The sequence below is a fragment of the Oratosquilla oratoria genome, chromosome 34 (genome assembly GCF_046742065.1).
Source record: "Oratosquilla oratoria isolate Oo_2021 chromosome 34, ASM4674206v1, whole genome shotgun sequence".
Taxonomy (NCBI): domain Eukaryota; kingdom Metazoa; phylum Arthropoda; class Malacostraca; order Stomatopoda; family Squillidae; genus Oratosquilla; species Oratosquilla oratoria.
This window is the reverse complement of record NC_134810.1, coordinates 44,399,038-44,424,447: the sequence shown is the minus strand read 5'-3', so window position 1 is coordinate 44,424,447 and position 25,410 is coordinate 44,399,038. Positions and strand designations below refer to the sequence as shown.

The 25,410-nt window shown below is 39.0% G+C and overlaps 1 protein-coding gene across 5 annotated transcripts in view; it reads right to left on the bottom strand.

Annotated features, from left to right (window-relative positions):
- Btk (tyrosine-protein kinase Btk29A) overlaps positions 1-25,410 on the bottom strand; it is a 222,054-nt gene that overhangs the window by 120,327 nt on the left and 76,317 nt on the right. For all 5 annotated transcript variants that reach the window (XM_076173605.1, XM_076173606.1, XM_076173607.1 and 2 more), the window contains exons 3-4: positions 17,178-17,376; positions 13,441-13,581 (exon numbers count right to left, since the gene is read on the bottom strand). In XM_076173605.1, the coding sequence (XP_076029720.1) occupies positions 13,441-13,581; positions 17,178-17,376 (340 nt within the window). The remainder of the gene's footprint in view (positions 1-13,440; positions 13,582-17,177; positions 17,377-25,410) is intronic.

Sequence of the window (25,410 nt, the reverse complement as noted above, 5' to 3'; positions counted from 1 at the left end):
CCTCCAGCCTCTCTCCTTAAAGACTTACTTCCGACTCGCTGCCATCCTCTCCCCTTGTACATCTCATCACCTTACTTTTACACACATTTAGCTTCAACTTTCTCCTATTGCATACCTTCCCAAACTCCCTTAATTAATCCCCCTCTGAAACTGCCACAAGCAGTGTCATCAGCAAACAACAACTGGCTCACCTTCCACTTTTCTCAAGTCCCCTGCTCATCACACTTGCATTTACCTCCCACACTATACCATCCATATATGTAAACCTTTTATAACTATATAAAACATGTATATTAATTCCATATTGTGATTACCTCACATTGACAGTGAAATACTGGCAAAAAACTATAAGGCAATGCAACAATGTTATTCAGTGTTCATGTAATCAATGGCAGGCTCATGCATGTGAACAATCTAGTATACATACACAGAACAATGACCATGATAAAATAATAATCAATCAATCTGTTGCCCAAGTCTTTCTTGGAGAAGACCTGTGGCCTTCAAGTAACCATCAACAGCCTTTGAGTGGGACCATAAGCCACTTAGAGAAAGAAATACTGTGTTGTTGTCTGGGGACTTAGTGTGGAGCATAGTAGTATGAAATATTCTGTAGTGTGAAGTGTGGGGTTTTGGGCTCTGGCATAGAAAAGTGTTCTGGCCATTTTCACATGGAGTTCTATGGTAATGATTTTGGTTTCTGTATACAGTCGTCCAACTGGGGTAGTTTTGGTGCCTCCTGTTATCACTCTCAGTGCTCCATTTTGTACATACATACACCAAAGGCTTTTTTCCCCCTGACAAGGGTGGTAGCCAAAAAACAAAGGCATAAAATTCATTCACACCCACTCCATCCCCACATACTCCACTCCCAAAAGTAAAGGCTCCATTTTGTAAAGTTTGTAAATTGTTTGTGTTCATCTTGCTGATTATTGAGAACCATGCTGTAGAGGGTGGTTCTTATGACTTGCTTGTACAGTAAGTCCTCGTTATATGGTACATATGTGTTCCTGAAAACCTTACCGCAAAATGAAATTACCATATTCCGAACGCAAGAAGAGACTGATTGTTGTGGTGGCCGCACGGTGTGGTGGCGCTACGGTACGGTATAAACAAAACATGAACAGATACCAAATCTGTGAATTTTTCTTACCATAAATAGAATCGAGGGTAGTAATTATCAAATACCGTAACTGTGAATTTATCGGATAAAGAATTACCGTATAAAGAGGACTCACTGTATATGGTTCTTAAGAGTTTCTTTCCAATATCCAACAAATCATACATAAATCAACTAAAATATATGAATCTATTTTTCTTAAAGCATTGACTCAGGGGTGACTTGATACAGGTCTGTAATATTCTAAAGGCAATAAACATAAAAAAATTATGAAAGTTTCACATTGAATGTGAATCAGATAAAAGATAATGGCCTCAAACTGGTCTGGAAGTAGATTTAATTTGGGAATGGGTAGAAACAACACCAACCATGTAGTTAATGAATGGAATAAACTTCCTACATGGGCAGTGCAATGTAGTACAGTTTGAAGTTTTACATACATACATACATATACCAAGGCTTTTTCCCCCTTTCAAGGGAGGTAGCCAAAAAGGGAAAGGCATAAAAACACTCCCACCTATTTCATCCCTAAATACACTCCACACCCCTCCCACCCTCCCTCTCATCTGAGCACCTCCTAGATGACGGGTCATCCCTGCACCTTGCAGTTTGAAGTTTTAAGATTCATTTAGATAAACCCATAAGCAAGCTGCTGTAATGCCTGCAATTTATTTGATTTTATTTACTATTATAATGTTTATTACTACTATTTATTATTATCAATTCATTATTATTTTATTTATCTGTTTGTTTATTAATTATCTTTATTAATTTATTTACTTATTCAAATTATTTTATTTTTTCTTACATCTGACCTAGTTATGGACCAAAAGGCTGTCAGCCTCTTTTTCCTTTGTAATCCCTTTTGTAATTCTTTGTAATCCAAATTTAGTGCTTGCAATGAATTTAAGTGGTTTGTTTACTTGCCTTTTACTGTCAGGCCCTTGATATGTGGGATGATAGTCCCCGGAATTTTTGGGTTCTTTTCTGATGGAAGGATTTGGCCATTTATTTTACTACAGGGTGCTTTTTTTTATTTTTGGTATGGTTGTCTGATGTGAGTAACATCACTGTTGATTTCTGGGAAGAAGCTTCCTCTCTATTACTTTTTATCTATTGTTCCAGTTTGTTCAAGTATGCTTGTGTGTTCTTAACTGTTATTTTGCTGGATTATTGCTGTCATCTGCATATGAGAGAACATGGCATTCCTCAGGAAGACAGGACTGCTTAGCCAGACAGTCTAGGGAACAACAATAACAACAACAACAACATTGGTGTTCAGTGCTGTTTCTGGAGTTGGGAAATCACTCATAAAAAGATTAACCACTTCAGTACGAGTCAAATGCTTGCACACAGCATCGGCTAACATATGTACAATTCATCACACTACTCACATTATAAAATATAGTCACTCCTGTATTATTAGTTCTCTTTTACTCTGAGTAATAATAGACAAAGAAAATGTCATCAAACCAGTTCACAGAATCCAGGGGTAACTCATGTACAACTACAAAAAATATATATAATCAAGACACTGACGCTGATATCCTTGAGTACCCACTCATGCCTCCTTCTGCTCCTTTTTTCCTCCACAACATCTTTCTCTCTAGTCCCTCTCTAACCCAACTTAACCTCTTTCTTTCTCTGAGCATTATTCCCAGCATTGATCTCTAGATTTTCCTCTGTGCACTCCTTAGCTTTTTCTCCATTGCTTTCATCAATTTCCAAGTCTTACATCCACAGACTACAGCTGGCATAATAGTGATTGTAAACTTTAACACAGAGCCTCTCACACTGTTCCTATATTTATCATTTTCCAGCCAGTTGTAATATGCCTTTTCAATTTCATTTTCATGTAAATTTTTTTTCAGGATTTTCACCATTGATTATATATTTGCTTTCTTTTGAACTTTGGAGCTCAACATTACTTTGATTTTATCTTATTCATCTTTAAACCTACTCTGAGACTTTCCTTGTTCAGATTTTTCAGCATATCTAACAAGTCTTCTGCCATTCTTTGGAAGAAAATAATGTTACTCACAAATCTGTGATCCTTTCTCTTCCCAGCTAAATCCTCTAAAAGTCTCTTCCAGGCATGGTGTAAATACATACATACATACATATACCAAAGGCTTTTCCCCCCTTACACGGGGGGTAGCCAAAAAGAAAAAGGCAAAGAAATCACTCCCACCCATTTCATTTCCCATCACTCCTCTCCACCCCCCTTCCTCCCTCCCATCCTGACACCTCCTGGATGACGGGTCATCCCTACATCCTGTCCACTGCCCTGGGTCAGAAGCAGTGTCGCAAGACACAGCACATCCACAGCAAGGCCACTTCATAAATTTGGCGACCCCCCCTCTCTGCCCCCTCATGCAGAAAAGGAGAAGACGGGGAGAAATCTCTTCGGGCTGCATCAAATTTTTTCTCATACATACTTCCTCACCCCCAATCCCCCACCCACTCCCCCCCATGCATCACAGCCCCATCTATACACAAGCCTTCTCCACCCACCCCCATCTTCTGTCCTCCCCGTCCCTCCTCTACAGACATTCCTCTCTTTTGTAAAGCCCCTTTCACCCCATCCATCCATCTCATCCTAGGACGCCCCCTCATATTCACTCCTTCCACCTCCACCTTCCACACTTCTTTTACTAATCTTTCTTCACTCATTCTTTCCATGTGTCGAAACCATCCTAATACTCTTTCATCAACCCCATCTCCCAGCTCCCCCTCCACCCCTGTTCTCCTCCTCACCCCCTCATTTCCCACTCTATCCAGCCTAGCAACCCCTATCACACCTCTCAGACATCTCATCTCAAACACATTCAAACTCCCTCTCTCTTCCTCTCTCATGTTCCATGTTTCTGCCCCGTACATTGCTGTTGGCACAATCACTCCTTCATACAACCTCCTCTTAGCATCCATTCCCAGATGTCTATTTCTCATTACACTTTTTAATCCACCAAGGCATTTACTCGCTTCTCTCAATCTACATTCTTCCTCCACCTCCACTCCTCCCTTTCCTGTCACATTCACACCCAAGTATCTGAAACTATCCACTTCCTCTAGTTTCTCATCCTTAATGCTCACTTCTAGCCCATTGTCACTCTCTCCCCTTGTACATCTCATCACCTTACCTTTGCCCACATTTATCTTCTCTAGAACCCTTGCAATGTGTTTACTTGCACCCTGTGTGAATATAAAGTTTTGTACAGGTAGTTCTTAATCTCAGCGAGTTTATTTTATGCAAATTTGGTTTACCACAACTGATAAAATAATACATCTTATTTGAATTATGCAGTTTGTTTGAATTAACACTAGTATATAATGTATGTACTACGGTCTACAAACAATTTGTGTTCCTACTGCATTATATACACACATAGATATGATTTCTCAATTGTTCTTGATCTAGTAAACAATTAACATTTCTATTGGAGCACAATTATTTTTTATTATGTGGTGCACCTGCCCCTAAATCTATTCTACACACTTTTTTACTTATATAATGCCTCTCAGTCCATATATAATGTGTAAATCAAGAAGTGCCTGTATTCCCATTTCTTCTATTGAGTCAAAGGTCTTAAAAAAAAAAAAAAAAAAAAAAAAAGCTAAGGATTTATTGTATTATGTCATTTTCTCAATCAGTTGATTGTCTGCAGTGATCTACTAGTGCATAATATCTACTTCAAAGGCCTGCCTGTTCTCTTGTGTGATTTTCGTCTAAAACTCTACTTGGTCTATTTGTATCCATCTTGGAAAACACTTTAAACACATTTCATAACAAAATATTCAGTTGTTACTAAGATCTTTCTGGTCTCCTTTCTTGCAAAGTAAAATCCCTATAACCTTGCATCCAGATTGAGGAATGCTTTTCAGGCATATACATACATATACCAAAGGCTTTTTCTCCCTTATAAGAGAGGTAGCCATAAAGCAAAGGCATAAAAACCACTCCCACCCATTCCATCCCCTCGACCCTCATATCTTGGCACCTCCTGAAGCAGTGTCACAAGACAGCACATCCACAGCAAGGCCGCTTCATTAAATCGGCGACACCCCTCCCCCCTCTCCATCCCCTCATTCAGAAAAGGAGAAGATGGGGAGAAATTCCTTCGGGTTGTGTCAAAGTATTTCTCACCCCCCATCCCCCATCCATTCCGCCTCATGCATCACATCATCATCCATTCAGGCATATACACTGGGTACATAGTTTAGCTACTCTACAATGAACTTCTTTCCTTGGGTCTTTCAGAGGCATTTATATTCTATCTTCTCCAGGTGCCTTTTCTCATTCCATATTTTAAAGAGTGAACATTACTTCTTCAATTGTAACTTCTGGTGCACTGCAGACTATAGATGAATTTACTGAGTGAACTGTGGTATTTGAAGAGCAAAACACTTAGTAAAATTTTCCTACCCATTTTATGAATGTCTTTTAGCTCCTTGTGGATGACCCTTTATCCATAAAGAACTAAGTTAAAAGAGGCAACAAATGGGTGTTAGGTAGGCATAGGATGGGTCAAGGTTGGTTGTATGTTTTGGCAGGGCCACCCCTTTACTGGGTTATTGGGGGGTAAAGGGACTTTTAGCATTATGTACCTATGTATAGATATGTATGTATTCTGTGTCCCCGTTTCTGTCATAGAAACCATCTGCTGCCTCCCTGAAGCTAGCTTGCACTCAGTCTATTTAATACTTTTACCTTTCTCAATAGTTTCCTCCATATAATCTATATTTCTTTCTTTCTTTCCGATTTCTGTCTTTTATCAATAAGCTTGCTGAGTTCACCTCTATTTCAACCTTCCTGGTTGTAATCTGCATAGTCAATCTTCTTTTTATTATGTACCTTTTTATTTTAGAGTGCATGCATTCTCAAATACTTTTTATACTCCCTATTTTTTCATTGATTCCTTAAGGATACCAAACAAACTACAATGCATACCCTTCATGGTGTTCTTGATATTTCTTAGAGCTTCAAATCTGTTTTTATTTTCCGGTTGAAATTTCTTCTTATCTTTTACTTTCACAAGGCTTTTTTTTTTCTTAAAAATTATTTGATTTCTTATAGGTCTGGAACTGAATCTTGTTGTTCAAGCTACCATTCCAATGCTACTACCAATTACTCAATTTACAACAGTATCAGTGCTAACTTTATAGCTCTCATTTCCATATAGGAAGTCCACTACATTCTTTATTGTTCAATTTGGATGCCTCTAGGTCCATTTACAATCTACATACTTCTGAGAAATTATCATTCTCATGTTGTAGTTATCTGCAAAAATAACCAATATCTTATCTGTCACTCCTCTCGGTTACTCCAATTTTTCCAAAACATAATTCATCTACTATGTTCTTCCCCACTTTAACACTGGTCACCATCTAACAATGTGTATTCATATACATATACATAAAGGGATGAAGGATCATCCCTGTCCCCTGCCCACTGCCCATCTGTGCCGCTACTACATATATATATATATATATATATATATATATATATATATATATTATATATATATATATATATATATATATATATATATATATATATATATATATATATATATATATATATATATATATATATATATATATATATTGCTCCTTCCTTTCTTTAGCACTGGATGGTCACCTGAATGTAGTCACAATAGTGTGGTTCCTGCGGCCCTGCCTCTCCTGGGAGGGATCTTCCTAAGGAGCCAATATCTGGATTCTGGTTTCTGTATGTGCATGATCTACTGAGGTGATTTTGATGCATTCTGTAATCATTCTCAATGCTTTATTTTGTGTAATTTGAAGGAAGACTATGCTTGTTCTTTTGACTATTGAGAACCATGCTGTGTAAGAATAGTCATGCATGATTTTCAAGACCTGTCTGCAGACTGTGATTAGAGTTTTCTTTCAATGACCAAAGCCATTGCTTACTACTGATCTTAAAATATATATTTTCTAGTTGATTCACACATTCAGGTATCCAATGTGTGGGCTGAAGGACATACATAAAAGGTGAGGCCCTGGTATTTAATGTTCTTTTCTAATGGAAGGGTTAGACCATTCAATTTTACTATTGAATGTTTCTTTGATTCATGGCTGACTAGAGTGAGCAATGTTACTGATGATTTCAGGGGGTATGTCTCCATTCTTACCTTTTCTAAGCTATTATTCTAACTTGCCTAAATAAGCTTGGGTGTTCTTAACTCAATAACTGTGCAATACTTGTGGTGGTGGGGAAAGAATATTGACACATAGAAAGAATGTGTGAAGAAAGACTAGTAAAAGAGGTGTGGAAGGCAGAGGTGGAAGGAGTGAACATGAGGGGTCGACCTAGGATGAGATGGATGGATGGGGTAAAAGGGGCTTTGGAAAAGAGGGGAATGTCTGTTGAGGAAGGATGGGAGAGGACAGAAGATAGGGGTGAATGGAGAATGGTTGTATATGGATGATGCTGTGATGCATGAGATGGAATGGGTGGGGGATGGGGGGTGAGGGAGTATGTGTTAGAAATAATTTGACGCAGCCCAAAGGGATTTTTCCCCATCCTATTCTGCATGAGGGGATGGAGAGGAGGGGTCGCCGATTTAATAAAGCGGCCTTGCTGTGGATGTGCTGTGCCTTGTGACACTGCTTCTGACCCAGGGCAGTGGGCAAGATGCAGGGTTGACCCGTCATCCATGAGGTGCCAAAATAAGGGGGAGGGAAGAGGGTGGCGGGGAATTGAGTATGATAGGGAGTGGGAGTGGTTTTATGCCCTTGTTTTTTTGCTACCTCCCTTATAAGTGGGAAAAAAACCTTTGGTATATGCATGTAATATATACATATATATATCTCAAAATAAAGTTTTACTTTAATAAAATGAAAGTTTGCATGAAAAAGTATAGAAAAACTAAGTATTATTTAATTGTTTGCTTTAGTTCAGGCATGCTGGTGTAGCAAAAATATGTATTTTATCATTTTTTGTCATTTTGTCACATTTCTTTTTTGTCATCGTCACATTTTGTTATTTTGTCACATTTTGTTAGCAGGTGAGCAGTGGCTGGGTGAGCTGAGGGAACTTTTCTAAACCATTCATTTCTATACTTTTTCACACTTTGTTCCTCACCACTGCTGTCTGAATTGTCCACTGGTTCTTTCCTTTTAACCCCTTCACTCCGGGCCAAAATCTCGCGGGCAGCATTAGCTGCCAGACGTGCGATGTTGCGTCATAATACTCGCATTATAAAAAATAAAGTCACTGCTGTATTGCTCATTCTCTCTTTCACCTGTGAATTTTGATAACCATAGAAAATATGATGAAGCCAATTTACAGAGTATGGGGGTCAAGCAGGTACAACTACAATAAATATAATCAAGACGCCGACATCGGCATCCTCGTGTACCCACTTGCTTCTCATGACGCCTACGTAGGCGTCATCGTATCGAAGGGGTTAATTGGAATGGTTTCTGTGTAAGTTATCTTACACCATGAGAAGTAGAGGGTTGTGGGTTGTGCACAAGTGACTGTCCTACTCTTCCATTTTGTCTGAGGAGAATTAACCTCTTTAATATGAGTCAATTATTTGCACATACATCAGGTTGCCTGATATAGAATGATGCATCACAATACACCATTACAAAATATAAAGTTACTCCTATTATACCCATTCTCTTACACCCTGAATAAATATAACATCACAGAAAACGTGATCAAGCGTGTTCACTGAATACAGGGGTCACTTAGCTACAGCTACAGAATTAATATAATCAGGAAGCCAATGCTGGCACCCCCACTCACGGCTCGTGATGCATACATAGGCATCATCTTATTCAAGAGGTTAAGAGATGCATGGGTGGGTAGTCTAGTGTGTGGACTTATTCACTCTGTGATACCAAATTTCATTTTAAGACATGGGAGTAAAATATAGCCTTCATATCATATGATGTATGTCACAGTTACACGCTGTTCATCATATGATGTATGTCACAGTTACACGCTGTTCATCATATGATGTGTGTTGCAGTTTATGGGTTAGCTATTACACAGTTGTTAGGCTGGGTTACCATTGTCAGGTCATCTGTATAGGTAAGTGCTTTTGACTTGGCTACCTCCCTTGTACAGGGGAAAAATCTCGATATATAAATTGAGAAGACAGGGAGAAATCCCTTCAGGCTGTATCAAAATAATATTCACACATATTCCCTAACCTTGCCCATCCCCCACCCACTCCCTTCCATGCATCACAGCATTATCTATACATAACCATTCTCCACTCACCCCTATCTTCTGTCTTCTCCCTTCCTTCCTCAACAGACATTCCTCTCTTTCCCAATGCCCCTTTTACCCCATCCATCCATCTTATCTTTGGTCATCTCCTCATGTTTACTTCTTCCACCCCTGCCTTCCACACTTCTTTTACTAATTTTTCTTCATTCTTTCCATGTGTCCAAACGAACCCAATGCTCTTTTGTCAACCCTATCTCCCAACTCCTTTTCCACCCCCCTACTTTCCTCCTCATTTCCTCATTACTCACTCTATCCAGCCTAGTAACCCCTACCATACTTCTCAGACATCTTTTCAAATACATTTAAACTCTTTCTCTCTTCTCTTATGTTCCACTTTTCTGCTCCATACAGTGCTGTCAGCACAATCGCAAGATTGGAAGGATGCAAACAGAGTACCAATATATAAAGGAGGAAACAAAGAAGATCCTACAAACTTCAGACCAGTATCCTTTACAAGCACAGTAGCAAAAATATGCAAAAAAGTCATCAGAAACAAATGGAAGAAAATAAAATAGTAAACCCTAAACAATTTGGCTTTAGAAGTGGAAGATCATGTAGCACAAACTTAATGTGCTTTTACTTGAGATTAATTGAGATAATAAAAGAAAGAGATGGCTGGGCAGATTGCGCCTTCTTGGTCTTGCAGAAGGCATTTGACAAAGTACCACTTAAAAAATCAATCAGAAAAATTAAAATAATAGGAGGAATACAAGGTAAGCTACTGGAATGGATGAAGGATTTCTTAAGTGGGAGAACAATGAGAGTGGTACTTAGAGACAAAAATTCAAACTGGGAAGATGTGAAGAGTGGCATCCCGCAAGGCTCTGTATTGGCTCCTTTAATGTTTGCCATGAGGGAGTAAATTGTTACATGAACTTCTTTGCTGACGATGCCAAATTACTCAAGAGAGTAGGAACAGAGGAAGATTGCAGATTGCTACAAGAAGCTCTAGACAAAATATGGGAATGGAGTCAGAGATATGAGATGAACTTCAACATTAAGAAATGTAGCATAATGGAATTTGGAAAAAGCAAAAATAGAATATCTGGTCAATATAAAATTGGAAACAAGGAAGTCAAAAAAGTCGATTCTGAAGGACCTGGGAGTGATCATCTCAAGTGACTTGACACCTGATAAACATGTCAATAAATTATTTGGAGAGACTTGTTAAGATCAATAAAAGAGGCCTTCAACTACATGGATGAAGAAATGGCAAAGTAAATAGTGGTTACACAAATAAGACCTAAACTAGAGTATGCTGCAACACTATGGGCACCTAGCAGAAAAAAGAACATAAGAAAATTAGAAAGAATCCAAAGAGCACCTACACTATCAAATTTGACATACGAACAAAGATTGGAGAAATTACATCTATTAACACTGGAACAGAGAAGAGAAAGAGGTGATTTGTTGACCATTTACAGAATTATGAAAAGGATGGAAATTCTCGATAGAGACGATTTATTAAAATGGGACAGAAGAGAAACAAGAAGACACGAAAAGAAGCTAAAGAAGGACATTTAAAGAAGAGATCTGAAAAAGAATAGCTTCCTACATAGAGTGATTGATGTCTGGAACAAACTAAATGGAGAAACAGTGAGTGCCAAAACTATACATGATTTTAAGAATAAACTGGATGCGGAGAGATACAAAAATGGGTCACTACGAGCATAGCTCTCGTCCTGTAAAATACAACTAGGTAAATACAATCTTCTCTTAGCATCCTTTCCCAAATGTCTATTTCTCTTTACAGTTTTTAATCCCCCAAGGCATTTACTTGCCTCTCTCAATCTATATTCCGCCTCCACCTCCACTCCTCCCTTTTTCACCACATTTGCCCCCAAGTATCTAAAGCTATCCACTTCCTCCAGTCTCTCTCCCTTAATAATCATTTCCAATTAATTTGCTGTCACCCTCTCCCCTTATACATCTCACCACCTTACTTTTTCCCACATTTATCTTCAACTTCCTTCTTTTGCATGCCTTCCCAAACTCTGACACTAATTTCCTTAATCCCTCATCTGATCCTGCTACAAGTGCAGTGTTGTCAGCAAACAATAACTGTCTTATCTCCCATATTTCTCCATTTTCTTTGACCATCTCCAATCCCTGGCCCATTACCCATGCATTTACCTCCTGCACCACCCTATCCATGTATGAATTGAACAGCCATGGTGACATGACACATCCCTAGTGAAGTCCCAGCTTTACCTCAAACCACATGCTCTCTCCTTTTCTAATTCTAACACAGACTCTATTACTTTCGTACAAATTCAACTGTTCTTAACAGCTTTCTCCTATCCAAGAAAAGAGGGAGGGAGGGAGGGCATGGTGAATGGGAGTGGAGTATATGAGGTTGAAATGGGTGGATTTCTGCCTTTGACTTTGGCTACCTCCCTTGTAAGGAGGGAAAAGCTCTTGGTATGTATGTATGTATATAGATTGATAGATATCTGTATAAGTGAGAACTTTGGTGTTATGCTCTGCATCTAGTGTTAGGAGATCATTTATGAAGAGGTTGAATAATGCAGGTAAGAGTACTGCTTCTAGGGGAACTCCACTGTAGTCCTTTAGTCCCATATATTTGGTTGTTTTGCGTTTACTCTGCACTGTCTCTGAGCTAAGTTTGTTAGCCATTTCTTGTTTGTGTTGTGGATGTCTATCTCAATTATCTTTATTGATAGTATGTGTCTAGGAACTTTAACAATGTTAATGTCTACTGCCTACATAACAATTCTTTCTAGTGGAATAAAATGTAAAAACTTGGAGTTGGAGGAGGAGGAGGAGGAGGAGGAGGATAGGAATAGGAGGAGGAGGGGGGGAGGAGGAGGAGGAGGAGGAGGAGGAGGAGGAGGAGGAGGAGGAGGAGGAGGAGGAGGAGAAGATGAAGACGAAGGAGAAGAAGGAAAAGAAGACAAAAAAGAAGAAGAGAAGAAGATGAAGAAAAAGATGAAGAAGACGAAGAGGAAGAGAAGAAGACGGAGAAAAAGATGAAGAAGACGAAGAAGAAGAGACGAAGAAGAAGAAGAAGAAGAAGAGGAGGAGGAGGAAGAAAAAGAATGCCAAGAATTTATAAAACAGGATATGAATCAATCACATGGGCAAAAAAGGAAAAGGATTTAGAAACTGTAAACCTTCAGAAATGTTCTGACACCAGGAATTCATATAAAGAGAATAAAGGCAAAGACAACCTCTTTGAGTCAAATTTTCATGGACAGCATAAGCTGCCTGATGTACGATGATGCATCACAATACTCACATTATAAAATATAAAGTTACAGCTATATTACTTATTCTCTTTCACTCTGAATATTAATAACCACAGAATACAGGGGTCACTCAGCTATGACTATAAAATAAATAAAATCAAGATACCGACGGCGATATCCTCATACATCCACTCACTCCTCATGACACCTATGTGGGTATGATCATAACAAAGGAGTTAAGGTTCTAATGAACGTTCGAGTGGTATTTCGTTACACGGACGAGCAAAAACTGAAAAATATCATGTCAGAGCTACATTGGACTGAAATACATAATGTTGCTGTGGTCATAAGACAAGAAGACAGATAAAAGAAAAATTGAGAGAATACAAAGGGTAGCTACTTGATCCCTGGCCTGGATCAAAAGACATTTAAGGTCGGATCAGAAAATCTGATTGCCCATACTAGATGAGGAAAAGGAAATAGGTAATGTAATAGTTATCTTCAGAATGGAGTAAAGATTAGAAAAAATTGAGAGAGAGGATCTATTAGTATGGAATGAAAGAGTACTAGGAGGACAACAAAAAAGGTGTGGATGTTGACAGGTTCTGAAGACGGATGGAAAGGAAACAGTTCTTTCCAACATCTACCTTGTAGGATCACAACTTACAAGTATCTGTCACTGGTCCTGTACCAACAAAGGCTAAGCACAAGGTCCATGAATCTCAGGTCAAAAAATCAATGAAATGTAGGTCAAAGTGTCAAGACAAGTCAGACACTGTTGTGACGAACAGCTACGCATAGCTTTGCATCTCATGAATTTAGAGAAGACAACAGATGTTCCTTACCTGGTGTGGCGTTATTGTTCCGAGTCCAAGTAACCGGTGTGCAAGCTACTGCGTCCTTAGGGCCACGGCAGCAGGACCACTGGTTCCGAAGCAGTGCGCCCTTATGAAACACTTCAGCCAGGTTAGTGTTGTTCCCCACCACTGCAAGACACCATTGAAGACACTCGATTAATAGATGGTTGACATTAGCTTCTTCCCTCCATCTAACACCCATCCTCCCTCCTTCCCCTCCTAACCCACTCCCCTGCCACCCAGCGATTCCACCTACTCCCAGGTCTCCCACCCTCCCTTCACGTGGCACACTTTCCTTCCTTCACTCCCTTTGTTTCCTCCCATTCCCCCACCCCTCCCTCCTACTTACCTTTCCTTCCTCTCTTCCTTCTTCTTCCCTCCCTCCTTTTCTTCCTTCCTCTTCTCCCCCTTCATATATATGGCTTTTCTTTTTGCAATACCTGGTTAATTTCTTGCCAAAGCTATTCCTTGGCTGAATGATATATTTCTGCATTTCCATGTATAGAATGCATCACAACTTAGTGCCTTCTCATCTTAACCCGTTAAACATCTCAATCAGGCTAATGTTTAAATATCCTACTCAGATGAGCAGTTATCATTCTAATGGGATTAACACTATCACAAATAGCTCCTCTGCTCTGGTGATGTCCACTATAATTGTGTACTTCATACATGTAATGCAGAGAATGATCATCATGGAAAATCAGTTACCAGATGGAAGTTGGTCAGTATAGAGTCAAAATTACACTAAAAGACTCTGTTGTGTAACTGGTTGTATTTAAGATTTTAATCTGTCTGGTCTCAGGAAGACAACTTTATTAACCTGAGGAACCACAACTGCACTGAGGTTGTTACAAGAACCATCTGGCTGATCAATACAACAACCAAAGTTCCCCTTATAAAGGGTAGCCAAATCAAACTACACACATGCCCAACATCCATCTAAACCCAATCACTGTTCTTCCCATTTTGACACCTTGAAAATTATGGGTCATCCCTGCCCCCCCCCCCACCACAATATTTGGGTCAATGGCAATGCAGGAAGACTCAGTGCTTCAGCAGCAGAACCCAATAGCCACTGTTCTGTTGTATGGTGACCCTACCCCTTCCCACTTCATCAACTCCAAAAATCTTATATTCAGATAAGAACATCCCTTCATGCCATTAATTTCTTCATCCATTCATTATCTCTCTCCATTCACTCCTATCTTTTACACTCTCTCTTCCTTTGTCAAGAAGAAGAATACAGTAATACACATCCCAAAAGACCTCTTTCCCTTATAAGGGAGGTGACCATAGGCATGCATCTGCCCTTCTTGTCTTCTCTGTATTTCATTTGAGTGGATGAGGAGGGTGAAGGTTGCCATGCAATGAAGTGGCCCATCTGTCTGTATATTCATCAAGATCTTTTTCCCCCTTACAAAGGGGGTCGCCAAGTCAAAGGCACGCACCTACTCCCACCCATTCCGCTCCCATCCACCTCTTCCATCCACCCCTTCCTTTCTCTCATCTTAGCTCCTTATCCCTGTATCCACTCACTGCCCTGGGTCAGAGGCAATGTTGCAAGACACAGTACATCCACAGCAAGGCCACTTTACTTAATCAGCAACCCCCCTTCTCCATACCCTCATGAAGAAAAAGAGATGGGGAGAAAACCCTTCAGGCTGCGTCAAAATATCATTCACACATAAACACCCCCTAACCATCTCATCCCTTACCCCTCCCTTACTTGCATAAAAGTATTATCTATACACAGCCATTCTCCACTCATCCCTATCCCCTGCCTCTTCCCTTTCTTGCTCAACAGACATTCCCCTCTTTCTCAATGCCCCCTTCACGCTATCCATCCACCTCATCCTCAGTTGTCCCCTCAAGTTCACTCCCTTCACCTCTACCTTCCACATTTCTTTTACTAATCTTTCTTCATTCATTGTTTCCATGTATCCAAATAATCTCAATTCTCTTTCATCAGCTCTATCTGTCATCTCCTTTTCCACTCCCACTCGCCTCGTAGCCTCCTTGTTTCTCACTCTACCTAACCCAGTAACCCCTACCATACTTCTCAGACATTTCTTAACAAACACATTCAAACTATTCCTCTCTGTTTCTCTTAAATTCCATATCTCTGCCCTATACAAAGATGTCAGCACAATCACCCCTTCACACAATCTTCTCTTTGCATCCATTCCCAGATGGCTATTTCTCATCACTTTTTATTCCTCCAAGGCATTTACTTGCTTCTCTCAATCTACAATTTACCTCCACCTCCACTCCCTTTCCTGTCACATGTGACCCCAAATATCTAAATCTATTCACTTCCTCCAGCCTCTCTCCTTTAAGACTTATTTCTAACTCACTGCCATCCTCTCCCTTGTACATCTCATCACCTTGGTTTTACCTACATTTGCCTTCAACTTTCTCCTATCGTATTCCTTCCCAAACTCCGTACCTAACTCCCTTAATCCTACCTCTGACCCTGCCACAGTGTCATCAGCAAACAACAACTGGCTCACCTCACACTTTTCTCCATTTTCTTTAACCATCTCCAGTCCCCTGCCCATTACCCTTGCCTTTACCTCCTGCACCACCCCATCCATGTACACATTGAACAGCTACAACAACATGACACATCCCTGATGCAGTCCAACCTTTATTTGAATCCACTCGCTTTCTTCACTTCCCATTCTATCACAGACTCTACTACTCTCAAAAAAATCTTGACCGCCCTTAACATCTTTCCCCAGCTCATATATCTGTAATACCTCCTAGAGTGCCTTTCTGTCTACCCTGTCATAAAGCCTTTTCGAAATCCATAAAGGCCCAAAGAACATCCTTACCTTTTCCTAAAGCTTTATCAAATATCTGCCTTACCACAAAATTTTTATCCACGCAACTCCTACCTGTCCTAAACCCACACTGTTGCTCACCAATTACTTCCTCATTCCTCACCTAATCCTCTCAATTAAAACCCTCCCATAAACCTTCCCAAATACACTCAACAAACTGATCCCTCTGAAACTACTACACTCACATTTGTCCCCTTTTTCCTTGTAAAGTGGAGCTATACAGGCACTCCTCTAGTCTTCTGACACTCTAACCTCCCTAAGACACACACTAAACAATCTCACTACCCAATGAAGTGGTGGTGGAGGTGGGGGGGGTGTAAACCAGCTTTAACTGTCAGGCCCTGCTGTGGAGGTTCTGTGTCTTGCTGCATTGAGTGTGACTCAGACAGTGAGTGGAGAACATAGTATTTCATTCACAAGGAACTAAGATCAAAGAGATAAAAAATGGATGATGGATGAGCGTTACTGGGTGAAGGGAAGGTGCATGCCTTGGCTGGTAACCTCCCTTATAGGGGGAAAAGGCCTTTTGTTATATATACAGACTGACCTCTCATTAATGGACGTTAATTAGCTGTGTTTGCAGTGTTTTCGGTGTTTTTGGTGCTGTTGTTTAGTGCTGTGCAATCACTATGCCACCCAAAAACCACTCCAAATCAACGGATTATTCATATCAACGGACACCGTTACTCCCCTTTTAGTCCGTTAATGAGAGGTCAATCTGTATATTGATAAACACAATGAACACTCTCAAGCAAATAAACTTCCATTAATAATACATGTAGTAAATGGCAAGAGGATCGCAAAAAAATAAGTGAAAAGAATAACAAAATCTTAACCCTTAATGAAAGCAGGTACATGGGCAAATATATCTTCACCTACATGATCTGATGTGTTCAAGCCAATCGTCGTGGTCATGTGCAGAGGAAGCAGCTATATACAGGGTAACACTCTCCGTGTCCGCAGTGGAGCCATAAACCAACTGGAACACAAGATCCTTTTGAAAAGCGGAATATTCAACCGACTCGACTGCCCATACTTTCGACAGGTCTACCCGACCTTTCTCTCTCTTGCGGCCACTCTGCAAATAGAATGTACAACATTAGTCATAAAGAATAAAAAAAAGTAAGGTAATGAAGTGTTATACACTGCATATGGACAAAATATTAAAAAAATTAAACACAAATATTCACGGCAAAGACAAATATGTGTATGCATGGACAATAAAAATATGTATATTTCCCCTGCAACGACATACTGTGGCAGTTGTTTTAAGATAGAAATGCACATTTCTTGGCTAGTTAAATCACAATATAGCTTCAGGCAGGATATCTGGACAACAAAAATATGAATTGAATGGGTGTGCAACCTTCCTAATGCATATCTTGTGTGTTCATTTTCATGGCAAGTTGTTTGTATACACTAGTTTAACATTTATAAACTTACACTAATTTTCTTTATAATAACAGTTATTGCAGTTATCATGGTATCTTGTCATATCTTGTTTTCAAATTGATAATAAACATTCAGAAACAAATATTAAGTTAATTTAAAAGCCTGGACTGTTGTTTGTATACACTAGTTTAACATTTATAAACTTACACTAATTTTCTTTATAATAACAGTTATTGCAGTTATCATGATAACTTGTAATATTTTGTTTTCAAATTGATAATAAACATTCAGAAACAAATATTAAGTTAATTTAAAAGCATGGACTGTTGCTGTAACAGTAGGAATACCAGATGCTGCTTGTGGTAGTAGGTAGGAAGACTTACACTGTGGAAGTTGTATTTACCTAATTGTAGTACAGTGAGTCCTCCTTATACAGTAATTCTTTATCTGGTAATTTTACAGTTATGGTATTTGGTAATTACTACCCTCGATTCTATTTACAGTAAAAAAAATCCCAGATACAGTATCCGCTAGATATTTTGAAGAGGAAAGAGCAGGGAGAAGGTACGTCTGCCATATCCTAATATAACATGTTATAATGGGTTTGGTATACGCTAATTTCAATTTGCAGTAAGGTTTTCAGGAACGCATATGTACCGTATAACGAGGACTTACTGTATACAGGAAAGGAGCAAATTTCATTGGGCACCATCCCCTACTCTCCAGTATATCACGCCTAGCCTTGATCAAAGTCATGCACATTTCTAACTTATTCTATATCCTTAAGTTCCAATTATTTTATTTAGACATTGATTCATGTAAGGTTTGAGCCTGGGCTATATCACCTTCTAAGCTTTTCCAAGTATTTATGCATCTCTATGGAAGACTATCTTCTTCACATCCTTAAGACATGTGGTCTTTCTTAATTTGTTTCCATGAATCTTTAGACATGTGGTCTTTCTTAATTTGTTTCCATGAATCTTTAGACATGTGGTCTTTCTTAATTTGTTTCCATGAATCTTTAGACATGTGGTCTTTCTTAATTTGTTTCCATGAATCTTTAGACATGTGGTCTTTCTTAATTTGTTTCCATGAATCTTTAGACATGTGGTCTTTCTTAATTTGTTTCCATGAATCTTTAGACATGTGGTCTTTCTTAATTTGTTTCCATGAATCTTTAGACATGTGGTCTTTCTAAATTTGTTTCCACGAATCTTTAGACATGTGGTCTTTCTTAATTTGTTTTCATGACCTCTTACAGCACTCCCATCCTTAATTCAGAGATCTCCTCTGTCAATCGAATTTGACCCCTTTAGTGACCTGAATACTATAATCATATCAATCCTTTCTCTTCAATCTTTCAAAGTTGGCATACCCAGTACTTTAAGTCTTTCCTCATATGGTTTATCTGGCTGGCTGGGGACCAGTTTGGCAGTTGCCCTTTGTGTTCTCTTGAATTTGCTTTCAGCCTTCCCTTGGTGGAGGGATCATACTACTGATACATATTCCAGTCTGACAGATCTGGGTTTTTATGAGGTATGTTCAGTAAGTGATGTGAAAAATTTCAGGAGAGACATTATTTTTATAAGCTTCCAAAACTATGTCTCCTTCAAAATAATGGTCTCTTGCATCTACACGTCTCTCCTAATCTTGAAAGATCTCCTCAAAGACCTTCTTCAGTAGACCCTTGAGGTAATTTTCTGATGCCTCTTTCAGCTTCTGTGTTTTGCCTGGAATCTGACGTCCTCCATGCATGGGAACAGGAAGAAGCCATAAGAGGCCAAGTCAAGGCTGTACAGTGGGTGTTGTAACACTTTTATTCCTCTGTTGACCATCCACATGGTCACTAGCAGTGACCTGGGGCATGTGGCATGGGGCATGTGGCATGGGGCATGTGGCATGGGGCATGTGGCATGGGGCATGTGGCATGGGGCATGTGGCATGGGGCATTGTCCTGGTGGAACTACCACTCACCACTGCACCAATGCTGCAGCTTCTTCTTCCTCATCTTCACCCTGAACCTTTGCCAACTTTAAGGTAATACTCCTTATTGACACTTTGACCCTCAGGAACTCATTCAACATGAATGAACCCCCTTGGAGTCAAAGAAAGGAATGACCATGGCCTTCTCTTGCAACCTGATCATCTTTGTCTTCTTGGGCCTGGGAGATGAAGTGTGCTTCCACTGGGTACTCTGACATTTGCTCTTAGGGTCATAGATGAACACCCAAGTCTCGTCACAAGTCACTACCTTATTCAGAAAACCTGAATCAGTCGCTATCATATAGTGCAATATTCCATACGAAATTGCCTCTGGTCATCGGAGAGAATCTTTGGCATGAACTTGGCACAGACTTTGTGGAGCTTCAGATTTTCAGTCAGAATTGTATTCACTGTGCCAATAATAATACCAACAGCTTCAGATATCATCCTCACAGTTATTAAATGGTCTTGCATCAATAACCTTTGCACTTCCTCAATGTTTTCCTCCTTATGTGCACTGTTCGGTGCTCCAGATCTGGGTTCATCCTTAACCTGTTCATTTCCTTCAGAAAATCTTTTAAACCACATATTGAAACTTGCTTTGTGCATCAGTTCCCCATAGGCCTCTTCTAACATTCCATAAGCTTCTTGTTTGATTTCCTTAAGTTTAATACAAAATTTGATGGTGTAACATTGCTCCATGTTTCCCTGCATCTTGTCAAGTGATAACAGACCAGCAAACTGGATCAAACTGGTTCCACAATATACATCACTGTACTCAAACCTAAAAACATAGAAAGGTGCCAATCGGTCCTTTTATAGACATGTATCTGTATTTCACAATGAAGTAGCTTTTTGATTGAATGATATTTGATGCCTCTCCTGAAATTTTCTCATTACTTATTGAACAATCTTGTATTAATTTTTTTCATCATCTCTTCATCTATATAGTGAAAAGCTGATATGCTTCATTGTTATTTTCTTGTATTTTTCATGCAGGGGAAGGAAGAGGAAGGGGAGGAAGGGGAGGAGGAGTCCATCGAGATGGAGATGATGGCTCACTTCTTTCAGTTGACGTTATGTATCATAACTTTGTTCTGGCAAACTTCTGTCCCAAGCAACTTAACATCATCTTCATCCCAAGTTAAAAGTTTTCACATTAAATACTAATCTGATAAGAAATAATGGCTTCAAACTGTTGTCAGGATGCAGCTTCATCCGAGAAGCAGGTCAATGAAACGTCACCTACCACATCGTCAATGGATGGAAACCAATCTCCCAGTGTCAAGGCAACCAAATGGACTACGGTTTGAAGATGTATCTTTCATTTGGATAATAACCAAAACCTTAAAATCATGTCACAAATATCAACGAGTTACTTTATTTGTTTCCTTAATTTCTTTTTTCTGCATCTGACCTCACCCCAACTCAACCCAACCCAATCCTTGAAGCTTATGAGTGCGATCTTTTCCCTCCAATTTCATTCTAGGTGCTGCCAGACCATACTGTTCCAAGTATAGGCGAGTGAAGAGTCCCAGATTATTTGGGTCAGCCACTGGGCAATATGATATGAGCCAACTTTCTGGGAATGAATGAATAGATAAATGAACAAAGCATACTTTTCAGGTTGCCATAGAAGGGCTGGGGGTTAGTGGAAGCTACCCAGTCACTAAACTGAGCTCTGATATTATTTCTGGTATGGAACACTAAGATATAAAATGAACAAGCAAACAAATAAATGATGATGATAAAAGGGACCTACCACTAATAATATTAATGACTAACAATGACAATCATCAATAGTAGTAGTAGTCGCAATAACAATAGTAATAAGTATAGTAATAATTATATTAATAATAATAGCATAATAATAATAAATAATAATAGTAATTGTAATAATAATAATAGTAATAATAATATCATAAAAATAATAGTAACAACAATAACATTGATATGGTAATAGTAGTAATTGGAATATAATAATAATGATAAAAATAGTAGTAGTAGTAGTAGTAGTAATAATAGTAGTAATAATAGTAGTAATAATAGTAGTAATAATAGTAGTAATAATAATAATAATAATAATAATAACAATAATAACAATAAGTGGATAGGTGGTGAAGGGAACACGGGCTCAGAAAAAATACTTTAATTCCTAGCTAGTTTCGCCTGAGAGGCTTCATTCCTCTGAAGAAACCACTGAAGCAAAACTAGTCAGGAATAAAAATATTTCCCTCAGCCTGTGTTCCCTTTACCACGTATCCACATTCATCACAATGTCCACAGTAATAATAGTCAAAATAATAGTAATAATAATAGTAATAATAATAATAGTAATTAATAATAATACTAATAGTAATTAATAATAACAATAGTAACAACAGCAATACTAATAGTTGTAATAAGTTATGTCAATGGTAATAGTAATAACCATAATAGTAATGGTAATAATAATAGTAGAAGTAATAATGATAATGGAAATAATAACTAATTGCAACAGTAATTATAAGTTATAGTAATAAAAATAATAGTAATAATACTAGTAACAGTAATAATAGTAATAGCGCTAATAATAGTAACTAAAAAAATAATAAATATTACTGGTAATAATAATAATAGTAATAATATTGATAACAGGAATAACATAGTAATAACAGTATCATAATTGTAAAAATAATAGTAGTAATAGTAATAATTATAGTTCAGATCTCGGCTGAGAATCATTTAGATAAACACCTAAGATGCTGTAATGACCATCTTATTTCATATTCATTTGTTTTACCATTTGTCCGTTTATTATTTTATCATTATTCTCATTTATTATTAGCTATATGTCAATTTATTTACTATTTCCCTATTATTTAACTATACCTATGTATTTATGTATTTTATTTATTTACATTATAGTTTTGATTCATTTATCATTGATTTTTTTCCCATCCGACCTAGATATGGACCAAAAGGTCTCCTGTCGGCATGCTCCGCCTTTGTAATCCTTTTGTAATAGTAACAGCAATAATAATGGTAATAATACTAGTAATAAAAATATTGATAATAGTAATGAGTAATAATAGTAACAGTAATAGTAATATACTAATTTTGCAATAACTAATAATCATAAGTTGTAGTGATAATAATAGTAATAATACTAATTTCAATAGTAATAGGAATAATTAAAATAAGAATAAAATAGTAATAACAGTAACATCAATAATGGTAATAATACTAATAAAAATATTGATAATAGTAATGAGTAATAATAGTAATATAGTAATGCAGTAATTTTGCAGTAACAGTAATAATCATAAGTTGTAGTAACATACTAATTTCAATAGTAATAATTAAAATAATAAAATGGTAATAACAGTAACATCAATAATGGTAATAATACTATAGTAGTAAAAACAATAATAGTAATAATTCTAATAATAATGATGAAATAGTAACAATAATAATAATAATTATAAATAATAATACTAAACAATAATAACAATAATATAGTAAGAGTAATAATATTATTAATGCAAACAATAAAAGCAAAATATTAGTAACAATAGTGATATCAGAAGGGAAAGGCAGGGAAAGGCAGGGAAAGGCAGGGAAAGGCAGGGGAAGGCAGGGTAAGGAAAGGTAAGGAAAGGGAAGGAAGGGGAAGGAAGGGGAAGGAAGGGGAAGGGGAAGGAAGGGGAAGGAAGGGGAAGGCAGGGGAAGGGGGAAGGAGGGGAAGGGGAAGGCCGGGGAAGGGGAAGGAAGGGGAAGGAAGGGGAAGGAAGGGGAAGGAAGGGGAAGGCCGGGGAAAGGGAAGGAAGGGGAAGGATGGGGAAGGAAGGGGAAGGGGAAGGAAGGGGAAGGAAAGGGAAGGAAGGGGAAGGCAGGGGAAGAAAGGGGAAGGCAGGGGTGATTGCTGTGGTGGTGGTTGTGTGGTGGCTGTGGAGGTGGCGGCCATGCTGGTGGTGACTATGGTGAGGGTGGCGAAGGTGGTGGTGAGACAAATGTTTTTTTTTTTTTATTGAGCTCCAGGACAGACCCAGAAATGAAAGTGGATTTTGAGGAGCAAGACACACTTTCAATTACAGGAAATTACTTGTCAACAACAACAACAACAACAAGCTGGTGTATATTGTAAACTCGTGGCCACCAATGACAACATGTCCCAGCATTTTTCTTCTACTTTGATTTGGAGGCTTTGGAATCACCAGTGGAGTTAGACGTCCTTGATTAGAACAGGCAACAATTTTTTTTTTATTGCCCCAAATGGTGGCTGTGGTGACTAGTGAGGGTGGTGAAGGTCGTGGTGATAGTGGCTTTGGTGGTGCGGCCGTGGTGGTGGTGGTAGTGGTGGCAGTGGTCTGTTGCTGTTCATTTGTCCATGTAACTCCATGTAACCCCACCACCACCATTCCCCACCACCTCCCCACCCTCCCCCCATCACCACCACCTCCCCACCCTCCCCCCATCACCACCACCTCCCCACCCTCCCCCCATCACCACCACCTCCCCACCCTCCCCCCATCACCACCACCTCCCCTCCCACCATCACCCTACATTCACAGAGGTTGGGGCTGCATGCATACATGCATACATTTTGTTATGTGGAGATGAAGGCCAACAGTCAGTCACCCCCCCCCCCATCTCCACCTCCACTCCCGACCTACCCACTCACTCACCAGCCCTGACGGAAGAAAATGGAAGATATCGATTCCTGTGAGTAGAGGAGAGGGGGTGGGGGTGGGGGGTCGTCATCATCGTAGTCGTCGTCGATAACTGCGACGCCTTGTACGTCGGTCCGTCTCTCCCGCGTAATCCTACAATGAACCATGACCTCCCCCACTCCTCATTCCCTCTCTCTCTCTCTCTCTCTCTCTCTCTGTGTGTGTGTGTGTGTGTGTGTGTGTGTGTGTGTGTGTGTGTGTGTGTGTGTGTGTGTGTGTGTGTGTGTGTGTGTGTGTGTGTGTGTGTGTGTGTGTGTGTCTCGTTGTCCTTCTGTCTCTCTTTGTCCTTCTGTCTCTCCCTCTGTCTCTCTTTATGTGTCTCTCTGTCCTTTTGTCTCTGTCTTCCTGTGTCTCTGTTTCTCTCCCTTTGTCCTTCTGTCTGTCTGTCTGTCTGTCTGTCTGTCTATATATATATATATATATATATATATATATATATACATTATATATATATATATATATATATATATATATATATATATATATATATATATATACAGGGTGTTCCAAAAAAAATTGACGTCATTTCGCAGGCCAATAATTTTGGCAATTTTCGTTGAAACCTCAAATTTTCACAGCTTGCATAGAAACAGTTCAAGATTTTATGTTTAATGTTTGACATTTATCTCTTTTCAGGTTGAGAAATGCCGTTCACTTCAAAAGAAAAGTCATTTTGCGTGTTGGAATATGCTCAAACACAGTCACCCAAGACCGTGCAGCGTGCCTTCTTTGCAAAATTTGCCAAAAATGCACCAACTAGTAAACAAATTTGGACCTGGCACCAAAAATTTAAAGAGGAAGGCTGCTTATGCAGGGCTAAAGGATCTGGACGGCCATCAACATCGGAAGAGAAGGTCGAGAAAGTTCGTGAAACATTCCTGCGAAGTCCCCGGAAGTCTGTAAGAAGAGCAAGTGTGGAAACCCAGATTCCTCGAACAACAGTTTGGCGCGTTCTGAGGAAACGATTGCAAATGAAACCCAACAGGAAACCCTACAGGCTGCAGCTCCTTCAGGCTTTAAAGGAA